Source organism: Opisthocomus hoazin, chromosome 24 (assembly GCF_030867145.1).
Source record: "Opisthocomus hoazin isolate bOpiHoa1 chromosome 24, bOpiHoa1.hap1, whole genome shotgun sequence".
Classification (NCBI taxonomy): Eukaryota; Metazoa; Chordata; class Aves; order Opisthocomiformes; family Opisthocomidae; genus Opisthocomus; species Opisthocomus hoazin.
The window spans coordinates 2,317,203-2,339,036 of NC_134437.1; the positions used below are offsets into that span (position 1 = coordinate 2,317,203).

At 38.0% G+C, this 21,834-nt stretch overlaps 1 protein-coding gene and 1 long non-coding RNA gene across 2 annotated transcripts; one reads left to right on the forward strand and one right to left on the reverse strand.

The window, feature by feature from the left end:
* Positions 1 to 725: 725 nt before the first annotated feature.
* LOC142364083 (uncharacterized) lies at positions 726 to 9,441 on the reverse strand. Its single transcript, XR_012766136.1, has 4 exons — positions 6,214 to 9,441; positions 5,578 to 5,771; positions 4,365 to 4,417; positions 726 to 923 (listed from the first exon to the last, which is right to left on the reverse strand). It is a non-coding gene; the product is annotated as an uncharacterized LOC142364083 (long non-coding RNA).
* Positions 9,442 to 19,166: 9,725 nt separating this feature from the next.
* BTG4 (BTG anti-proliferation factor 4) lies at positions 19,167 to 20,749 on the forward strand. Its single transcript, XM_009942281.1, has 4 exons — positions 19,167 to 19,339; positions 19,918 to 20,055; positions 20,221 to 20,416; positions 20,573 to 20,749. Exons 1-4 carry the CDS (start codon positions 19,167 to 19,169, stop codon positions 20,747 to 20,749), a joined length of 684 nt encoding a protein of 227 aa, XP_009940583.1.
* Positions 20,750 to 21,834: the final 1,085 nt, after the last annotated feature.

Here is a 21,834-nt window from a genome sequence, read left to right on the forward strand (position 1 = left end):
ATTTTGGTTCCCAAATATTTTAGCATTAATATTTCAAAAGCCAATTTTGATGATAAAGATTTATGTCGATGCTAGCCAGGCAAAACTGGTACTTTAACTGAAGTAGAGGGGTGCACACGTGTGAGAGAGTACATGAGAGCACCAGAAAAGAAAACGTGTTTTCCTGAAGCAAATTATATCAATAGATTACATCTGGAACAAATCTGAAGAAAATATATAGTCTATCTTCTTGTAGAAAGATGTAACCATACGTCTTTCCAGTTCTAGAACTCCTAGCATCCCATATGCTTTGTTGACAGTTTTGCACTTTATTGCCCTTTTCCTTTCATGCTGAGAACTTCAAAAAACCCATAAATGAAACAAGCATTTTCATTTCCTGCACATTGAGAAGGCAGTAAACTGATCCCCCCTCTTTGTTTCACAGTACGTTGGTGTAAGATGCCAATAAAGAACAGAATTCAGAGTGATTTTGAGTCTCGATAAGTAGCTATTGGCATACATTGTTCCCTACTGTAGTGCCAAGACAACAGGAAAGCAAGAGGACAATAAAAAACTTTGTGTTTCCAAGATCAACAACAGCACATTAGGAATTAAGTTTACTAAGTAAATAAATAACATCCTTTAAAATGTTTCTGAATTAAGCATTTAATTTAACTTGAGCAAAACAAAAAAAATACGGATAGACTGACAAGTTGCTGCAAGCCTATCCACAGCCTTTGCCACGTTCTTGCCATATATCAGTAGGAGCAACTAGGTATGTCTAATGAGGAATGTACACGGCTTGCAGTCCAAAGCAGCATGGTTCTGATAGCAGGGTATTTTTTCTGGGGCAAAGAAACAACTTATGCTCTCCACCAGACGATTTACCGGAACTATTTAAGGGCCTTTACTGCTTCTTGATCTGTAAGGTCAGCTTCCGCCTGCTGGAAATAATAGAACTATATCAGATGAAGCAAATTGTTGATGGGGCAGCTGCAACTAATCTACATGAAACATCAGTTGCTTACAGGCACACTAATGTCCTCAAAATGGAGTGGATTTTGACTTTTTAGTCAGTTCTACAGAGAATAGTCAGCATGAAATAGCTGCCAGGGTGCAGAGTTCTTTAGCCCAGTCTATGTCATTGTGTCAGGTACGTATATGTGTATCTAAATGCAGAGATGCCTTGTAAATGCTTAGCTATGTGTGGAAAGCAAAAATCACAGAACACTAGTTCAGAGAATCCACACAAAAGAATGCCCATACAAGTATCAGAACTTACAGAAAAGTTCACTGAGAAAAACTTCAAAGGCAACGTATAAGCTAACAGAAAAATCACATTTCACCAGGTGAAGTACTGCACAAAATTCGTATTCCAAATGAAACCCTTCCAACATGCACATATTACGTTCATGTAATTATATTGCTAAAGGTACTTATTGGGAGAATTTTTTGAAATGGGATTCCCAATAGGGATGTAATTATATACAAGTATCAAAGTGCTTTATACCAGCTTAATGCCTTTCTCTGAAGAAATGTTTTGTTCTTTTTATCAGTACAGACAACTTTACATTGATAGATCTGTATTGATTTGTAGATTTAAAGCAATACAATTCATTACAAAAACTCCAAGCTGCTAGTTAAACAAAGCTAAAAAACCCCAAAGTACTGAACTATTTACACTGTTTCACCTGAATACTGCTAAGGAAGAAATCATTAGATCTATTTTTAAACACTTGGAAATCGAAAGGCTATGAAAATATATATACAAATCATGAGCCTGCTGAAATCAGGAAAAAGATGATCAACAAGGAAAAAGAGGTCCTACTGAAGGAAAAAAGAATCAGGAAAAGAGTGTATTCTGTACATGGAAAACATTTTGACAAAGGCAGCTTTTCTCAAAACATGAAATATTTTCTCAGCCATTCATCTGAGTTGCCACTGGAAACAGGGAAACAGGGATCATCTTGGTCAATACAGACTATAAATCTTTTATGAGACATTAGTAAAATTGTTATGGTCATATTTCCTAGTAATGAGTGCTAACAGACCATTACAAAAATACAATTATTCTAATTGAATACAGCAGTAATCAATACCTTGTGCTCTGGGTGAGTTTGCTTTCGTAAATACAGAGATGCATATTTTTCAGATTAAAATGTTTAAAAGAAAAAATGTAATAGTTTAATAAACTGCACTACAATTTTCTTCACAGGCCATAAGCTGCAACATAAAGCATGAACCTTAACTCTTCCCATGCAATTAACTATCATTTCAGGTAAAAAGCTCCACCGATTGTTTTGGCTTAAGCTTTCCTTCTGGAAGTATCTAATGATGGAAGACAGCATTCTGTAGGTTGTTCCCTTATACCTACTCCTGCAGCTGCTCACCTCAGAAGACATTGCACCTTCAGCTTTTTCACTTGTTCCACATACTTCTATTTTTCTTTCATAGCTAATTTTGGAGGTAATAGTCATGCTAGAAACTAATTCCACCTAAGGACCGGTATTCTCCTGAGATATTTGCTTTCAAAAGGAATTGTTGTCCGTCATTTCTCAGCTTTCATATCCATATGTTAAGCTGGAAAGAAGATGTAAGCTGCACATTCACAGCATAGTCTTTAAGTTGTGGATATTCAATGACACCATCTTGCTCAAACTGGTGCCAGTATGAGAAAAATGGCCTCACTTAAATAATTGAAATGGCATTCATTAAAAGGAAGAAATTGCTGAATCAAGGGCTGTGAGGGACCTTGTCAGCATTTTTAAACATGACATGGATTTTAGGAATAACGAAAAACTTCATAAGAAGTGTAACTATTCTCTTTCACTCTTCACACTGTAGCTTTGCCCATAGCCCAGATACACCTTTAGGACTGCACCCATAGCTCCCATCTGACTGGCAGAAGTATGTTTGAGGAAGGAGATTAAAATTTTGTGACAGACAGGGCAGTGCTGATGTACTTTAAGGCCAAAAGCAACTGCCTCAACTTCACAGAACGAAGCAGGAAGTATTAGTAGTAAATGTGAAAAGAATCAGCTAGCCATTAGTAAAAAATAATAATCCTGTCTATCCTGAATTGAGAAATTACTTACATATACAAGGCCAGTTAAACAAACTGCCTTTTAATCTAAAAAAAGAGAGAATCGCTTTGGCAAAGACAGTGTAAAGGGAAATCAGGTGCAACACTGCGTGTAGCCAAAACATGCTGTTGTAGTTCTGCTGGGGCAGTTTTCCAATTCTTCTCAATCCCAGACTAACAGTAACAGTTGGTGACCTTAAACTCGTGTTTCTGCTTACATAGTCCCTGCCTGACAGTTGCGGAGATCCTGTTTATTTTAGTAGATACTTACTGACACTGGAAAAAACCCAGCATTTGCATCATTCAGGAGGTAACAGCCAAATGCTAGAAAGGAAACTGTCTGACATAACATAACCAGATTGTCAGCACTCTCAGGCCTATGTTTGTCACAAATTCAGGAACCCCTTATGTCCCACCTATGTCACCGGCCTAAACTTAAGGGAAGTCTGCTTCAGGTCATTTCATCCCACATATTTCCAAAGTCTTCAGGTATTCCTAAAGGCTTAGCGTACCAGCTGTGTCTTACAGACGTGTGTGATAACAGAGACAATTTCAACAGGGCTCCACAAGAATGCTCCAGTGCATCCCAGGCAGAATAAGTTTCAGGATCAAGCCCTCACTCTGGATTTGTGTGTCAGTGTTTGTAAGGCTGACTTTCCAAAGAATTAAAAAGAGCCATCTCATGCAACATGCCATGATGATATTATACATTATTTTGGCGACCTGTTTTTGGATCTATAGCAGGGCAATAAATGGCAACTTCTTAAAATCTGGAAAAATATAACCAATAAAGCGTCCATACAGCGTGATACAACTGACAAGGTCACACTGGTGCTTCTTCCATCATTCAGCCAAGACATGCATTGGAAAGGAACAGGCTTTCTGGTATTTCCTGTCCCTTTCAGAAATATGGAAACACTTTTACAACTGGTCTTTTCCCTGACTTTCTGAATTCCAACCAGAATAGCAAAATTAAAGTCTTCATAACTTTTTAAAAATGTCTAAGCTTCCACTTCCTTCTCTTCACCACTATTCAGGAATAAATGTAGCATATGTAGAAAGGAGTAAAGTACCGAAATACAGCATCAGACTGTCAGCCTTTTGATGCCTAATTTTTATAATACTAGGTATTAATGATAGTTATTAACATAGGATAAAACTTAATAGCTATTTTCAAAATAATAGTAATAAAACTAGAACATATTTCCCCCCAAAATAGGGCCTGAATATTTAGACAGAGAAAAAAAACCCTCAAACCAAAGTTATACCCCAAAACAAAGTTATCCCAAAGTATTTTCTTTACCTTACTTGATCAGTTTTGATCTTTGGTTTACGTGGATGAGAGATCAGCTCTTTCTAAAAAGAGAGGAAGACTTATTAATTATCATTAGTTCATTCCAAACTTACTCTTTATCCTTGAAGACAGCTTTAAACGAACACTGAAACAAAAAATTACACTAGCAATAGTGAGGAGTTTGTGAGTTTTTAACATACTAATATGGTACCTGAGTAGTCCAGAGTATAAAACTCACGAGTTACTGTGTCAGCAGGAAAGAGACCCATGTTTTGCTTCAGGCCTATCTTTAATGCATAGAATTTGGACAAAGCAGATATACTTGGTTCAGAATTTTAACAAACTTTGAGAAGAGGAAGTACTTAATATGAACCCATTTAAAAGCTTAAATACGGAGGCAGAAAAAAGGAGTTTTTTATGTCTAAAAAGAATACATCATTTCTGAAAGTATCCTTTGAAATCTTGTTTTCCAAGTGACTTCTCAGATCACTACACTTATCAGCTTTAAAATTTCAGTTCTACTCTCTAGTATTGAGTAATTAAATTGTACTAATTAGGATACGTAGTTTGTAGAAGGATAGATGTTTAACCTTATATGGGGTAAAAACTCACCTGTCTCTGCTTTGTATCTTGTGAATTACAGCTGAAGGAAAGAAGTACCTTAACATAATACAGATCTCTTATTCTTGAATTTTCTTCTGATAAACATCTGGCCAGACCAAGCAAAACCATTATAAATCAGCAAATCTAGAGTTCACTACTGATAATAATAAAAATCCCTAAATGGAGTTCTTCCTGTTATTGCTCAGATCTAGTTTATGAGGGCTTTTTAGGGAGCAGTATATGTGAAACGTGAAGCCAGTTCAATAACTTTGTTATAAGCGCAGTTTTAGTGTTTCAGTGGGAAAAATATGGAGACAACAATTAAAAAAATCAAAGCAACTAACAATGGACAGGCTGTAAAAATTCCTTTGGCATGTTAAACTGAGAAATTTAGACACTTACACATAGTTCTATTTAAAACTGGTTTAACTTAAGTGATGGAGGTCCTTTCATTATGTATCTTTATATAGAATACAGGCCCTTCAGCAAAGTGCTGCCACAGTCCTCACCACCATTCTGACAGCACTATAGTCACTGCTTCTGTTGTATTTCCTTTCTCAGTCCCAAGTTGTTCTAGTTTTCAAGATTCCCACTTTCTCATATTTTCCCTGCTCCCTACCTGCCTCCACCAGTGAGGTCAGCTTCAGTTCCTGACTACTCCTCCCACAAGCATCTCCACATTTTCTGTGAAAATTTTGATGTACTAAGTCATCTTTTTGAGATAGCTTGAAAGAACACGTGCAATCCATTCTCAACGACACTTCTGTTCTGTTGTCTTGGAGAAGGTAATCAAGGCCAGCATCTTGCAGGTGACTAAATTACAGATATACGCACACACAAAAAAAATGTAGCATCAAGAAACAGTCAGTTATACCTTCAAACACTTTAATGTATTTATAATATCATGGTCTCACTCCTTGCAGCGTTCAGATTGGAAATTGTCCAATAACCATATGTAGCTTTCTTAAACTTCATTTAGCTTCTAAGCCTATTGCTTCCTACTGTCTGGCCTGACACTTTCAGAATCACACAGCCTACAGCATCCTCTTAGGGAATTTACTGAATAAAGCCAACTTTTTTGCATGCTTACTTAGTTCAAACTGAGGTGTTTTTTTTATGGAAGACTGAAACCATGGTGCAGTTTGTAGCACCCCATGAACTCTCATACATTGGACTGCGGTCCTATGAATGATGTCCATATTGTTGCATGTACAAACCTTGAGATGCATCCATAATAAAAAGGAATCAGACTTACTGCAATCCTTTCTTCTCTCTATTTCCTCAGGGAAGCTAGTATTTCTTCTCTTCTCTTGGCCTGAAAAGAAATACATATACCACAAGAAGCTCAGAAACCTGAATTAAAAGCATATAATACTTAACTTGATTGTAAACTGTAAATTTCACATTGAAGCTGAGAACTAGAGTGAACATACAGCAGAAGCAGGCATAACAAGCTACTGGATAAAGTACTTCAATTTCTCTTTCTTCCTGAGATCCTGAAAACGCACCACTCAGGAGAGCAAACTTTCCTGCCTAGATTTACATGAGGTCTGAAATAATAATTCTTTCCTCAGATCAGAAGGAATCACTCCAAATGTCAAGATGAATATTCATACTAAAGTTAGCAAACACTGTTTATAATCTTGAGATTATAAAATTGGGGTAACTCAGGACTCACATATGCATAATAACTCATTAAAAAAACCTTTTCATCTGAGGGGTGAAACCAGAGATAACTTTTGTCTTCAATATGTGTCTTTGGGTTAAGCCAGTCTCTGCTACTCTGTAGAAGTGATTTAAAACTGTGATATTTTCAAAGGTGATAGAATTTAGTCCAGTTTTGAACTATAGAACACATAATGACTCTTTTCAATCAATGGTCCAGGCTCTTCTCTTTACAAGAAGAGAAGTACACATCCTAGAACTTGTTAAAGCTCCTTTCTTTATACAGTTAGAAGAAAAAATAATTTCCTAGGGAGAATAAATTCCTAATGAGAATTTTTTAATATTCTGATTCCCAGACTTTGGAGCACTTCTGTATATTTTTGCCTTATGGAAATAAATAGCTTTCAGCTATAGTGAGAAATCACAGTTTAAGCTGAGCAAAACCATATTAAATTGTTTTCATAAATTCCTGGCAATTTGTTATAAAATAGACACTCCAGGAAGTATTTGGGGAAAACCCTCAACCAAAGCCAGAAAGGAGCACATCTCAGCATATGACTAATAAAAAAAAGAAAAGTTTCTTATTTGTTCTTTTCCATCCAGAGCTAGCTAAGAGAAGATGATGTAAAATTGATGGGGAACCCCCCCCTGGTTTTTAGTGCAGTGGATTCTTTTGTCTGATGACAATTTCTTCCATGCAATTTGATTTTAGAAGTTAAGCAATCTTCATCATTTAAAGTGGTTTCTTTAACAACCTTTTCCGAGTTTAAATAAGATTAAAGCCTAATAAAAAAAATTGTCAACTATTTTTCCCCTTAACAGATTAATGTAAAAGACAGCATAAAACACAAAGCCCAATTTCAAGATGTTTGGGAGTCCTGATATTGAAAAGTAACACCTACCCAATAGTCTAGAATTCAAATCCTTATCCTTTACTATTATTCCTCTTTCACAAAAGGGAAGTAAAATACTTGAGCTGATAAAAAGAAAAGCAAAGCTGAGCCCCATCTTAGACCACAATAAGAAACTGTATTTTTGTTCACTACTACGGGGAGTTAATGTAAACACAATGCCCAAGTCAGGCAAACAGTGCATGCCCAGGAGGGGTAACCAGGTTCATCCAGGAGACTGGATAATCAGGCAAGTTCGTCGTGATGAAGCAGTACAAATTCAAGTCAGGAAGGCAGTCCGCAGGTCAGGCTCATGATGGTGTAATAGAACTTACTAACTAAAGAGAGCCAAATAAGACCAAGATCAAAAGAAAAAGTGGCCAGATTGGTAGAATGTCTAGCAATACAAAGATATCTTCAGACAAGCTAAGCATTCCTATTTTAGACTCATGAAACTGGTTACTCAGATTTGCAGTGTTTATAATTTTGTAATTTCTTTGTTAATCGTAATGTATCCTGTAAAGCCTATGGGATTTAATGAATTGCAGAATAGTCCAGTGAAATAAACATTCAAAAGACCACAGCTTTTTTGCCATGTGCCTCTCTACTATTTCATATTGTTTTATAATAAATGCATTCACTGTCAGTTTGTGAAATAACAGTGTTAATGCAGCTAAGCTTTCTTTCTAAAACACCCTGCCCCTGTACCATGGTGGAGACAACATTGATTTCCCAGATCTACACAACAGAGCTTCGAAGTTTTGGTCTCCCACGGGACATGCCACAGGAACAGAACGCCTGAATCAAGTCTGAAATTTGGATTTGAACAGTAAATGACACCTGTGACTGATAATAATGTGAACATTATTCTTAGTTCGTTCAGTGCATTAATTTTAATTGTCTTAGACTTATGTGAAGCTTATAGCATGTCCTGTAGCTGTATAATGTAGTTTACTCATTGAAATTAATCAGTCATCTTTATGGCTGCCAGATACCCAAAGCTGCAAAATCTTGCTATCATCTATTGTTACTGAATTTTAAAAAAATGAACAGAAGATTCAGAGAACTGTTGCTAGCTTCAACCAGAATTCAGATGAAGGCCAATTGCTGATAACGGATGAGATGCATTTTGGAATTATTGATTGGAAAAGGAGGATTGCTGACTTGCAGGAAAGACTTGCAGACCTCAGCACCTTTCTGCACCTCTCACAGATTGCTCTCATCTGGCCTGCTTCCCAAATATGGGCTAGAGGCTTTTCAGTAAAAATGTGGAATGTTTTACTAAAATGAGAAAAAAATAGTATAATTACAGAGTCAGGCTGAAAATGTTACTACAATATTTAATAACAATTGTCTTAGTTTCCGTTACTTGTGTGAATTTTATTCACAGTATATAAGTGGAACACTAATTCACCAGCAAGATTAATAGGGGCTTCAGTAGAAGTTTTTATTGGTGCCTGAATAGCAAGCACAACTGTTGTCTGCGTCTTCTTTTTCTTGGCAAAGTAGTAGGAGAAACGACAAGCTCAATATACTTGGTCCAATCCCACTGTTTTGCAAAAGATGAACCTGAGTGATCTGGATACCATGTCACTTATTTTGCTTCTTTTCATAGCTAATTTAAATGCTTGAGTCACTGCATAAACATGAGTAAATATACCTCATAGCATGCTAAATTTTATCGATCCTATCCACCAATTACAGACTACAGGAACTGTCAACTAAAATGTTAAGTGAGCGGTCACATGCCAGGTTGATGTCAGCTTTTGTAGAACTCCACAGTCAGAAGGCTCTGCACAGTCCGGAAGGATCCAACCTGAAAGGCACTACAATATTCCAGTTATACCTTCCTTTGGAAAGACAGCATCATCCGTAAACTCAGTTTTGATGTTGTTTGTTAAAATCTAAAAATTTGTTCTGCAGCTAAGTATTTTCTACAAAATTTGAAGTGGCTTGGTCTAGCAGTTTTTGAATTATACCTCTAAAAATATCACCTAAACCTGTCCTTAAGTGACAGGCTAAAGCTGAAGCATTTTTATGGAAGCTAATTTAGTAACAGCCCATTACCAAATTTCCTGCATCTCTCACTCAGTGAACTCTTTGCACTAGCTGCTGCTGGGCACAGGCTAATGGAGAAGATCTATTAATAACTAAGACAACTAAGAAATAATCTCCCGCTCTGAGCTGTGCTTCAAATCTTTGTGTCAGGATTTTGTGTGTGAAAATGCATGCAGGACTGGTAGGTTTTTTCCTCCCAAATTATCCACTTTTGAATCTGAGCACTCTTGGCTGGCTACTTTTAGATACTAAATCAGAATAGACATTATGTGCTTACTATGAAGAAATTCAGTACGCAGACTACTACTTTCAGCCCTGCCCCAAGCCAGCATGATGCAATTCGGAAAAAGTTTACGCTAACCGTCAAGAAATGGGCTGCATCATGCAAACCACACAGTGGGCCAGGTCCAGGTGATTTTCATTACTGTTCATCGTGTCATTTCCAAAGATCTAGTATTCCACAAAATAACACATATTCAATTGAAATATTTAGGAAAAAACAGTTGGGATCAGTGGTTCTCACCTGCTGAAGATTTTTTTTTTTTACATCACATTTCTCCATGCTTTGAGTTTCCGAGAGTCTCTCTTTCTCACTGCTTTTCTCACTTTGTAAATAAGACAAATGAGAGGAAAATAAGCAGCAAATGAGCAAGTGCTCCTACTACCACCATTCTTCACAGAGGGCAACTGAATGACAGTGTCTTTTGGGGCTGTTCAGAAAGTTAGTGATCCCAGTGTCTGGATCCCGGGACAGTAGGTATCAGCTGAAATATCTCAGCCATGCACACTAGGGGCTGTGGCTCTTCTGTACAACAGAGCTGAGTGGCATGCGTCATTATTCATTCCTGAGAATTAATTCCATCCAGAAACCTAGGCAACCAAGTTTTAGCAAGCCAGGAACATGTGGTACTTTGTACTTACTTCTAGAAAGGTGTGAGCCCTGGAGAGCAGTACTTCTCTCTGGAAAGCAAAATCACATTAAGGGTGCCTGAGAAAGTGGGGCGTGGTGATGCAGTGAGGCAAACCTTTTTACCTGGCTGTGTGGCTAGTGATTGTTACTTCTGGCAATCAGCTAACTACACTGCCTAGTAACTAGGCTGATGTAAGATGCAGTTCCCTTTCAACTCCTACTTAGATGAAGACTGAAGTTTTGTTAAGAAAACCTCTTAGAGCAGGTTCTAGCACTATTAAGTATTTTCTCCATTTTTAAAATTCTTGATCGTTAAGCAAAGTCGTCAGAGTAAAAAAACTTTTATAGCATACGTTGAGTTTAATATTTAGTCATTGCTCAAAACCTCCTTCACTTCCTAACTTGTTAAATAAGACATGAAAGCTAAATGAAAATTATCTTCCCAATACCTGCCAGACAAACTAAATGGTACAACCAAGAAAATTCTTACTCCAATCTTGGTACATAAAAAAATGAGTATACATTACATATCTTCACATGGCTAAACAATTTAAACACAACAGACAGCATTCTTGCTCCAGGAAAGTTTCTAAGGATTTTAGAAGAAATTTCTTTTTCAAGAAATTTAAGATTTCACTTGGTATTGCCAACATATACCATACGCTTCTGTTGGACAGCTAAAATTCTGTACATAAAGCTGTAAAAGAATAAATATTATAAATAATTATGCACTAGGAATAAGGATGTTGTAAGGAAGTTTTGTAGTGCAGTTTTCTGTACTGAGGTTGTGGCAGGGAATCCTGTGCCTTGTTTTGATGGCAGTGAAGTTAGTGATTGTGAAGCAATGGATACAATCAGCTAACTACACTGCCTACAAACCAAGCACTACTCTTGTGATGGGGTTATAGCATTCAGACCTAGAAAAAAAGAAAGCACTTCCAATAATTATATGAACATACTCTATCTCCCCAAATCTCTTATAGCAACAAGCAATTGACAATAATGGAAAACATTGGTCATATCACCCTTGGTGTTATTCTACTAAATCCAAAGTCTTTGTATCACAGATTAATTGTTCTTACTAAATAAAAACTGCAGTGAATGCATCACAAAGATCATTTCAGGAGTTCAAAGACAAAGTAATGAAAAACTAAAATTTAAATTATTGTAATGCACCACAACGGAAATGGGGAATGAGGAAAGCCTTAGCAAGCAGCCGTTGCTGCATGAGTGTGGACTAATTTGTAGCTGTATTCAGAGATGGAAGTGCAAATACAGCTGCAAATTCGGACTGAGAAAAAAGTACAACATGAATAACATTCTACATTGTTTACAGCATGTCAGCTATTAGTGCTTATGTCACAGTGATCCTACTTATCCATATTCTCTAGTTGAGGCATTGTAGTTAATGTCCTACAGCACAGGTTTCATGTGATTTCCATTTAAAGGTTTTCAGAAGAAACTGTGTGTGACTACAGCAGCAGTAAGAATGGTGGAATTTCACTAGTTCCCTGAACTTCAGAAAGGGGGTTGGGGTTTTTTTTTTCAGAAAAATATAGGAATATAGATTGTGCTGGTAGTCAGATGTCAGGCTGCTCAAACCTTTTACACGAATTTGTGGTAGCTAAAGAAATTAGCACATCTATTCTGCAGAACAAAACTGAATATGTGTAAGTAGTTATAAACAATTATGTCTTGTGTCTAATACGTGTGTATGTGATTATAATGTGATAAAACTATTTTATACAGATTTATCAGGCTATTCCTAAATCAGGAATGAAACAGAGTCTGCGAGGTTACACGGTTAAATTTGTCTGCAAATTAAATGGTTTTGCTAGCTTTCACCCATAAATGATGTTATTGTTAAAATGTATAAAAAGAATTCAGGACTTACCCTTAAGAAGCTTACCTTGCAACAATCCTGATAAGGACTGCATTTATAATAAAATGCTTAAAAAGATTTAATGGAAAGGGAAAAACAGCTAGCTTCTTCACTCTTCATTTCCTTCCCTTTTCCATGGCTAGCACAGCAACGTATCACTGAGCACACAGCAGTCTTTCACTGGCAGGCATGCCTGTGGGGATGGTTCCTTAGGTGGCCACTGGGTACCCCATCTCTTCCCCTGGGACTCCAGGGTTGGAGTGTCCCCAGTCTGGGCTGCAGGTCAGCTCCATGCCTGTAGCCTTTGTGTACACTTTGTCGTCATGGTCACTCAGCTGGGGGTTGTGCATGGAGACTGGACTGTTGCTTTGAAACGTGCAGATGGCTCTTGCCATAGGAAGCTTTGTTGCAAAATTGGTTTCTATGGGCATGATCAATATGGAGCATAGATGGGGCTTCCACCCTGCTCCTGTGGAAAAATGGCTGCAGGTGGTGTCACAGATGCCAAAGGTGATCCAGGCTTTAGTGTCACAAGTACATGCTTCTAGACTGATATGTGGATGCTGGGGCTTCAGCCTGGTTTTATTCATACCAGCAGTCTAGCTGCCATAGGAGGCCCCAAAACCAGACAAACAGCACCAATGCAACCACATCCTGCTGCCACTTACATTTGGAGGGGCAGAATACAGTTAGATAAGCCTGTATGGATTGGTGCAATGCTGACTGTCCCCAATTTAGGCTGTCCTTTGCTCCATGCTAGCCACACTGGCAACTGAGGCAGAGCAGAAGAAAAGGCATTTTGTGCTCTGCATTGCCCCTTTTTGTGTGGGAGGAGGAACCGCAAGAGAAAAACAGCACACTCCTCCCTGCGACGTTAACAACAGTTGCAAGATGTCATTCTTAGCTGGTGATGTGATCCACAAGCACTGTATGGATAAGACTATCAAGAGTGTCTAGTAATTTTGGATATCTACTTGACCTGAGACGTTTTTGAAGGTCTTGTCCTTTAGAAATTTCTGAGCTTCCCATTCTCTTTGAGAACTGCGTACCGCTCTAAGGCCCATGTAAATCATGACCAGCTGGATGGCTCAAATCTCTTGTCATTTCCAAAAATCATGGCATGCAAATAGGGAAGAAGAAAGAACTGACAGAAATAATCCACACCTGATTACATTAGCATAAAAACTTACAAGGCTACAGCAATAGCTCTTAGGCTGCATAAAATAAGCCCAGGTAGCTTTGCTGTCTTTCCCTTGCTATTTAATTTCAGAACATGCTAGACCAGCACCAGACTTTTTTTTAAAGTTTGTTTTATTGCTCAAGTTGCTGAAGATTGGTGATCTTAAATTAAATTCTAGCAACATGTGGTGCTCAAACAATTAAGATCCTCTTCAAACAAATTTAGGGTTTTCCAAAATCCTATGTTGTAATGTGAATTGAATTAAAGGTATTAGAAGGTGCTGAACATTGCTACATAGACCCATGAACTGTGGAGTTTTTCTCTTCTGCAAAGGAAGATGACAGTCCACAGAATGAGGGTAAAAGCAGGTCCTGAAGTCAACTGTTACAGATGGAGTTGCGAACCAGAACATCTAAAGTAGTGGAATATACTTCCTTAGTAGTTCCGTCTTTTCTCCTGCATCTGCGCTGTATGACACTGTTTTGTCATACGTTAGTGGTTTGCCTGCTTACCTGCACAACACGGGTGTTCTCACAGACCTTGTTTCAAAGACCTTTTACAACAGTGAGTGTTTTCCTTGGGCAGAAGGCTCCTCCTGATCAGTGTAGTTAGCGTGGTGGTACTGTCATGTGTGCTTTGCATAATAAAATACATTACTCATGGTAAAATCTTTAACCAGAAAAATTATCTGTGGTAACTATCACTTAGGTTATTACAGAACACCCCCTGAGTAACAAAGTAATCAATCAAAAATGACAATCTGAATCGAAACATGGTTCATTTCTGAAATACCTATTCTTAAGCCCTTTCATCAGGACCAGAAAGTGTCTGCTTATATAAGCTGAAAAGAAAAAATTTGTGAACAATCAACATAATAAAATTTTAGTTTGTGGCTTTGATTGGAATCAGTTTCTGTCTTGTTTCAGTCAAAAACAATTCTTTGCACAGAGACTGCGTGATTTAAATAAAAGTGTAAGTTTTTAACATCCAAATACGAGGTTTCTTCTGCCCTCCAACACAATGGCATAGTCAATTGAATTGGTGTTGTGTTCATGCAGCACTACTACTGTTTGTACACTGCTGTTACACGATACTAAAGAATGCGATCAGTACAGTATATAGCCTGACAAAGCAAACACAACGTGCTTTTCTCTAAGAAGATTGCCACCTAGGATGTTTTCCCATACCAAAATAACTCAAGCTTACTGATTTTTTATATCAATAGTTATGAACTTCAGCTGCTTACCTGGAGAAATTGTCTGCCATCCACCATCCACAAAAATCAAATGTCTTGTAGAAGGAAGATTGCTACTAGTAAGCTGCGCTTTGTTGTGTTAGTTCCATGTACTCAATCCTTTAAAGCATGAAAACTGCAAAAAATTCTGCAGGGATGACTCTTACCAACAGTGTGTTTAGGTAAACAGAGTTTGCTCTTGGTTTGGCCTGCAGTTACTAGAGAAACTGTGTCTGACTCTTTCCCTTTGTAGTTCATGCCTAGGCTTGCCTGGTGACCCAGGAGACCCATAATTTAATCTGGCTAAGAATGCTTGTGTTGGGTTAGAGGCCTGATCTGAATCCCACTGAAGTCTTTGGACAGATTTCCATTTATTTCAGTGAGCTCTGGATCAGTCCCATGAATGTCCAGGCACTGTAATGAAATACTTGCTGGTGGTTTGGTTTTTCGCTCTTGCTAGGAAGGATTTAAAACCAACAACATCATTTAATGAAAGGTGCAAATGTCTACTTATTTGTCTCGTGCATCATGTCAGTCAGAACGCTTGGCTATTCATCATGTCTTTTGCCATATCTACTGGGATGCTAACAGTTTCTGTTTGGATGCAACTGGGAATGAGTGGGAGTACAATTCGTTGACTGTTATTTAACTGATCTCACATTGGGATGTACAGTTTAAATTTTGGTTTTGACATTTTGTTTCTTAGCTTCTTATTATCCAAATAGAGTACCCAGAGCTACATTTTCTTCAAGTCAGTGACAACTGACAGCAGATGACGGATTTGCGTTCAATGAATCTACCCAATTAAAAGAGCCAGTCTTTCTTGTCACTGAAATGGGAAGTCAGAATTACTCTCATCTGTTCTGGTTTCTGCGCCATTAACAAAAATACTTTTGAACTCCTGCATGATATTAAAAATACTGAGTTCAAAACTTTTCAGAACTTATTGCTATGTCAATGACAACCTTAAAAATTAGAGCCAACTGGGTGAATTGCCAAGGACTTTGCTTAAATTTTCCTGTCTTTGTTGTTACAAATGTGTGCAGTTTGGCCTGGATTTTGCCTCCTAACATCCAAGAAATAGCACCTTATTGCATGACTGATTGCGCTGCTGTAATCTGGTTTCTCAGGTGAAGAGTTTGTTTACTGCTGACTTGCAGTTTATATGTTAACTATGGGAACAAGTAACTCAACAAAAGAAGGTGGTGTAGGGATTCAGACTTCTCTTTAATTGTCCTTTCTGGAATCTAGTCACTTCACTCTTTTGTCACAGAATTTCCTAACTCACAGGGCCTGCCCGGACAAGTTGGAGAAAGTAGGAAGGCAGGAGACAGTTCAAAGTCCCATCAACTGATGTGTACCACTGATCCAAACCAGCTTGGCATTTATTGAGGAAAAGACAGTAACTGGATTATTCCTGAGACTGAACTGTGTCAGAGTCAATTTCCACATGGAAACTATGATGAAATTATGGACTCCAGGGCAGGAGATGAACTCCCTATGATGCCTGCTGCTGTTTTGCAGTGGGAATGTTTTTTTTTTATTCTTGATAGTTCAAGAATAAAAGTAAAACAAGGTTTATGCGAAGAAGTCATACCTTTTATTAGATTTTGATTATAGATTATAGATTATTTGATTAGAATTAGATTAGATTATAATAGGATATTGTGAAGAAGCGACATGAAGGCAAAGAAATCAGACTGTATAGCAACTTCCTAAGCTTTGGCAGGAAAGATGGCATCAACCCTAGAGAAGTCACAATCTGTATGTCTGTGACTGTGCATGAAACCCGGAGTGGACTAAACTGTCATTGAGAAGAACTTCAAAAACTGTAATTATGTGCATTATCTGTCATTTTTAGGTGGCAAATCTTGCTCTCATTTAGTATTTTCCTGGACACCAATTTTGTCAGCAGATTTTGTACCCCAAATCCACCATAAGGCATACAGTGAGTCAAAAATGAGTCTATGAAGACCTACTTGTAGGAGATCTGTATCTAGCTGTATCTGTTAGTCTAACCCCTCTTATCAATGGATTCACTCTTAAGATGATAAATAAAGCCCCATTTTTTATAACGCCAACTTCTTATGCAGTTCAGCTACCCTCTCTAGCAAAATCTGCGTGACCACAAGTTTCAAGTTACTTGAGAACTTCTTTTTGTTCTTTTGACTTGTCACCATGCAACAGACGTTTAAAAACAAAGAAAAATTGATGCGGCTGTAAACATGGTCTTCAGTGTTTACAAGGGAATCCATTCAGACCAGAAAATGACCAATCAATTGCCTGACATTTTAAAAGCAAGTTTAATCTCTAGAATAAAATTCAGGCCTCAGGCATGAAAATCCAGTTTGCCTGTTCAAGAATGCTCATCTGTTGCCCAGAGCTAATTTTGGTGTGCCGGATGCAGACAGTCAGACATGAGTAAATTCTTCACAGGCTGCACAGAAAGAGGCTAGCCAACTCCTAAAAAACGTTGTATGGAAATTTTTCCCGGCAATGCATATCAATGGTTTCCTGTTGTCCTACATCATTCTCCAAAAGGCAGAGAACAGGCTACCATTGCCCTCATGCTATACGTGAAAAGGAAGGAAGGACTCATGACTCATATATGGAACAAAATTCTTGTGTGTCATCACAAGCAACCAAGTGCAGTGCAGAGTACATGATAAGGATACACTTCTGGTCAAAACATTGGTGTACTACACTAAGGCTCAACTCCTGGCACTGCTGAATGCTTTTTTGAAGATTCATTATCTATCTCAGACTTTGATTTCTCTTTCATTTGAGTGGTTATTGGAAGGTCTCCATTTGTTAAGGAAGTATTTTAATATGTGAGAAAAAGAAAGCTAAGACCTTTTTTTTTAAAAAAAAATTTATTACTCATTCCTTAAAACCAGAATTTCTACTAAATGTATTGGTAAGTCTTCTTTCTGATGCACAAAGAAAATGTAAAGAGCGAAGAACTAACTATGTGAGTAGAGGAGAAAAGAAATCCAGATATAGCCAGAAATTCATGGTTTAGGGTACCTTTCTGCAAAGATGTGTACTTCTGTGAGTTTGTGCCTTCATGCTTTATTTGTCTTATCTCCTGTCTTGTATCACAATCTATTCACAAGACTGAAACGTAAGCCCTTGAATTGCTTGGCTGCAACATCTACAGTCAAATTAAAAGCCAGTCTAAATACTCAGCTTTTTTTAACCTTAATTTATTCTTTGTCTTGACTGTTCCTGATAGCTGACACTGGAGGCACAGCATCCTGAGACAGCAGAGGGAAAAAGAACATATCAGCTATTCCCTGAATGTGTCCCAGCTAATTATTGCCTGAAGTTTTAGACAATAAAGCATTCACATTTGAGAAACTGCTTGGGTATGAACTCTTTAACAGAGCCATTCATACTCTGTATGAAATGCTTCAAAAATAAAATAAAGCTACACTAATACTATGAACATTTATGAAGATCATTAGGAAGATTAATGTTATGATAAATACAGAGTCATACAATTTTCAAAATAAAGAATACCACATGTGGGGGCTTCATAAGGAAAGAAACTGTGTTGTGTAAAGTCCGCTAGAAGCAGCCAAGTACAATCTTAATAATTAATTAATAAGCCTGGTACTATTTTTCTCATGGTGAATATTTCACTTAAATATTTCACAGAGGTTTATGAGATAAGCTGGTGAACACGACAGAACAGAGTACTGAATCAATCAAATATACCCTAAAAGAAACAGCTGATATTGGAATAAAACCAAGTAGATTGGAAATAGCTTTGAAACCAGCATGTTAGTTAGTCTAATGGTGCACACCTGAATATTGTTACTTTCCTCAGAGCCACATGATTTCCTGTTCTATATAAACCCGAAGCAAGCTATTTTAGAGGAAGAGTTTGGGTGTTGGTTTTTTGTCTTTGTGTAAGTGATATAGATTCTTGTAATGTTAGGTTTGTTTTGTTGGTGATTCTTTGAAGTTGTTTGTAAAGTTTACCTCAGGTTTTCAACATCTCTGGTCTGAGAAGGTAATGTTTGTGGTCTTCACTGTGTAGAAAAGAGCTGTGTAATTGTAAGAAATTCTGGTTGTTGACTGTAGTATGTGATATGTAATAGGGAGTACTATCTTTTAAACTCTTTTTTTATATCCTGTTGGCTTGCTTAATGCAAGTGCCTTCTAGTAATGTGTCTAACTGATTTCACTGCCCAAAACTGAATTTGTCAGTTGTTTGTTAACTGGGCTTATCTAGGTTTGATCTGTCACAGTTTATGCAGGTTTTGCAATATCTATCCTTGGAACTTGATAGTACCTTAATGTTATTAAATCTCTCTAGTGTAGTGTCTCACCTCTACTGATGACTATCCAACAGCTAAAACATCTTGTGTGCTTCAATTTAAAATGAAAGATGAAATTGCTGCCACAGTCTTCTTCATCACAAGGCTAGTGAAACGGGAAGACAAACTGAGCAAGCATAAAATGGAGAAATTTGCAGCTAAGCTGACGACAATACTGTTTGAAAAGTATAAGAATCACTGGTACTTGGACAATCCATCCAGAGGACAAGCCTTCAGGTAAGAGGACCCTCAGTAATAGGGGAGGGGAAATGGACACTTTGCATGACATTCAAGATGCAGTGAGTACCCTTTCAGTGCCTGGACCCCTTAAAGGAGAAATGAGACAGAAAATTGGAAGAGAACCACTTAGCTATCCCTTAAGCTTGGGGGAAGAGGTGTTATTAACTGGTGAAGATGCACCTATTTGGAAAGTGGTTTCACAGTGTGTGTTTGTGTAGGTATGACTAGAGAACTGAGGTGGAAATCTTATGATACACAGTGTCTTGAGTACCCCTCTGACTTCTTGAATGCAGAATTTGAGTGGTATTAAACTAGCTTGTAGAATTGTTGTGACTGCTTGTAATAGTCTTAAAAATTACTGAAGTGAGTTGCTGTATTACGTGCTTAAAACAAAGTCTTGTCTGAGTCTATAAACTACCTTGTTAGGCTGACTTGCTGATTGGGGCTAAAAGTGTGACCTTGCATTAACAGGCTACATGTGTTGAGAAAAGTAAATACTGAACTTAAATGGACCTCTGTATGAGCCAAAATTGCAGTGATTTTTTTAAATCCACCTGTACTTTGTTCTCACCTAGATGTATAAGGATAAACAAACATCAGACAAGAGATCCACTGCTGGAGCAGGCTTGTGTGGAGAGTAATGTGGACTTCAATAAGCTTGGTTTGCCAAAAGAGATGACACTATGGGTTGATCCATTTGAGGTGTGTTGCAGGTGAGTTGAGAAGCTGGTAAGTGCCCTGTACGGAGCCAATCAACTCCAAGCCTGTTACTAGAATCTTAGTGTTTGAGGATGTACTTACTTGCTAGTGTCAGATGACTACTAACAGATGTCCATACTGCTAGCGCAGAGATGCGTTATACAAATACTGACTTACAGATACGGTGAGAAGAACCGGCCTTTCACAATTGCGCACTTTGAAGGAGATGAAAACCCCGAGATTCCGCAGCAGATCAGCTACGCTGTTGATAGAGCAGCACTAGACTATCACTCTGGCATTTCCTCAGATGAGGAGAGCTTCATCAAAGAGCCGAAAGCCATTCCTACTGTCAGCAATCCTAATAGTGTCTACCAGGTAAGCATGTGGTAATGGTATGTGGCTTTCAGTAAAAGCTAGTATCTGCCTTCTAGGTTCCCTCATGAAAGAATGCAATAGACTTAATTGATGGCCAAACTAATCTCTCCTCTTGTCCAAACATGTTTTAATATTGTCTCATTTCTTGCTGTTTAGTTCAGTGACTACTGCAAGGCACCCATACAGCCCTGGTCTCAGTATCTTCATAGGAAGGCCTATATGAGTGATGGCTCATACTATGCCCAGCACAGGGGTTACAAAGTCTACAGGCCAACAGCTGCTTTCACAGGACCCCGTGTTGATAGATATCACTGGATCAATACCAAGTGGTAGATCTGTGGCTGCACCTGTTATGGGTGGTTGAAACACTGAGCTATGGTATGGGATGAAGGCTGGTACTACAAAATTTCATAAAAAGAGAAAGCACTTACTGTCTAATCCCTGTCTCTTACTTTGTATATCTGAAACTCTGGGATTTTATTATATAACCTTTTAAATGTTTTATTAATGTTAACATAAGATTGAAAATTAATGCTAGACTCTTCTTGTAAGTTAAAAAGGAAATGCATATATCAATAAACCTACTCATGTTTTTTTAAAAGCTGTCTGATCTGCTATCAGTGCCCTGAAGGGACTTTAAAAAGATTTTTGGTGAAAACAGAAGCAAATCAAGGAAGATGGAAACATCCTCCAAGTTGCTTTGAAAGATAGTCTCCTTACTTCTGGCAAAGGTAGCAGGGGCAGCTGCATTGTGGGCAAAACATCTATGCATCACTAGCAGAATCACCTTTATGCTCCCCTTTGAGTGAAGCTTTGGGATATGCAGCTGTGAAAAGACTGTCTTGTGGCTCCAGCTAGGCTTTTGCCTCTAGACTATAGCTTACCTGTGACAAGAACAAAGCCTCATGGGCAGGACAGGTGAATACATGGTGTTGTAGCTTTCCACAGCTGTAAGCAAACACATCACCTTCTGGAATGATGGGGCTGCTATCTCTAAGGATTACTAGCCTGCCAGTTTACAATACTGTGGCCCATAGGAAGCTTTTCTCATAGCTCTGGACAACTTCAGTGAAATGATCTGCTAGCTACTCCAGAACTCTAGATAGATGGAGGCTCCTCTTTCAGTGAAAGACTCACTGGAATACTACTGGGCTTCAGAACTATGCTCTGGGATATTGTTTCCAGTACTGAGTAAAAAAGGTGGTCTTTAAAAATTGGAAGACATACTGCAAGTCAGGGAAAAGTTATGTTGATTCCTACTTACTTGTCACCTGCTCCATCATTGCCTCTTGGTTAAACTGTGGGGCGTAAGAGTTACAGAAGCGATGTGTTGCTGGTTAGTCTAATCAAAATGCTAAATAAACTAGCTTGTCAAAATTAATTGCTCATGTAAATACTTCTGGCTGTCACTTACTGCA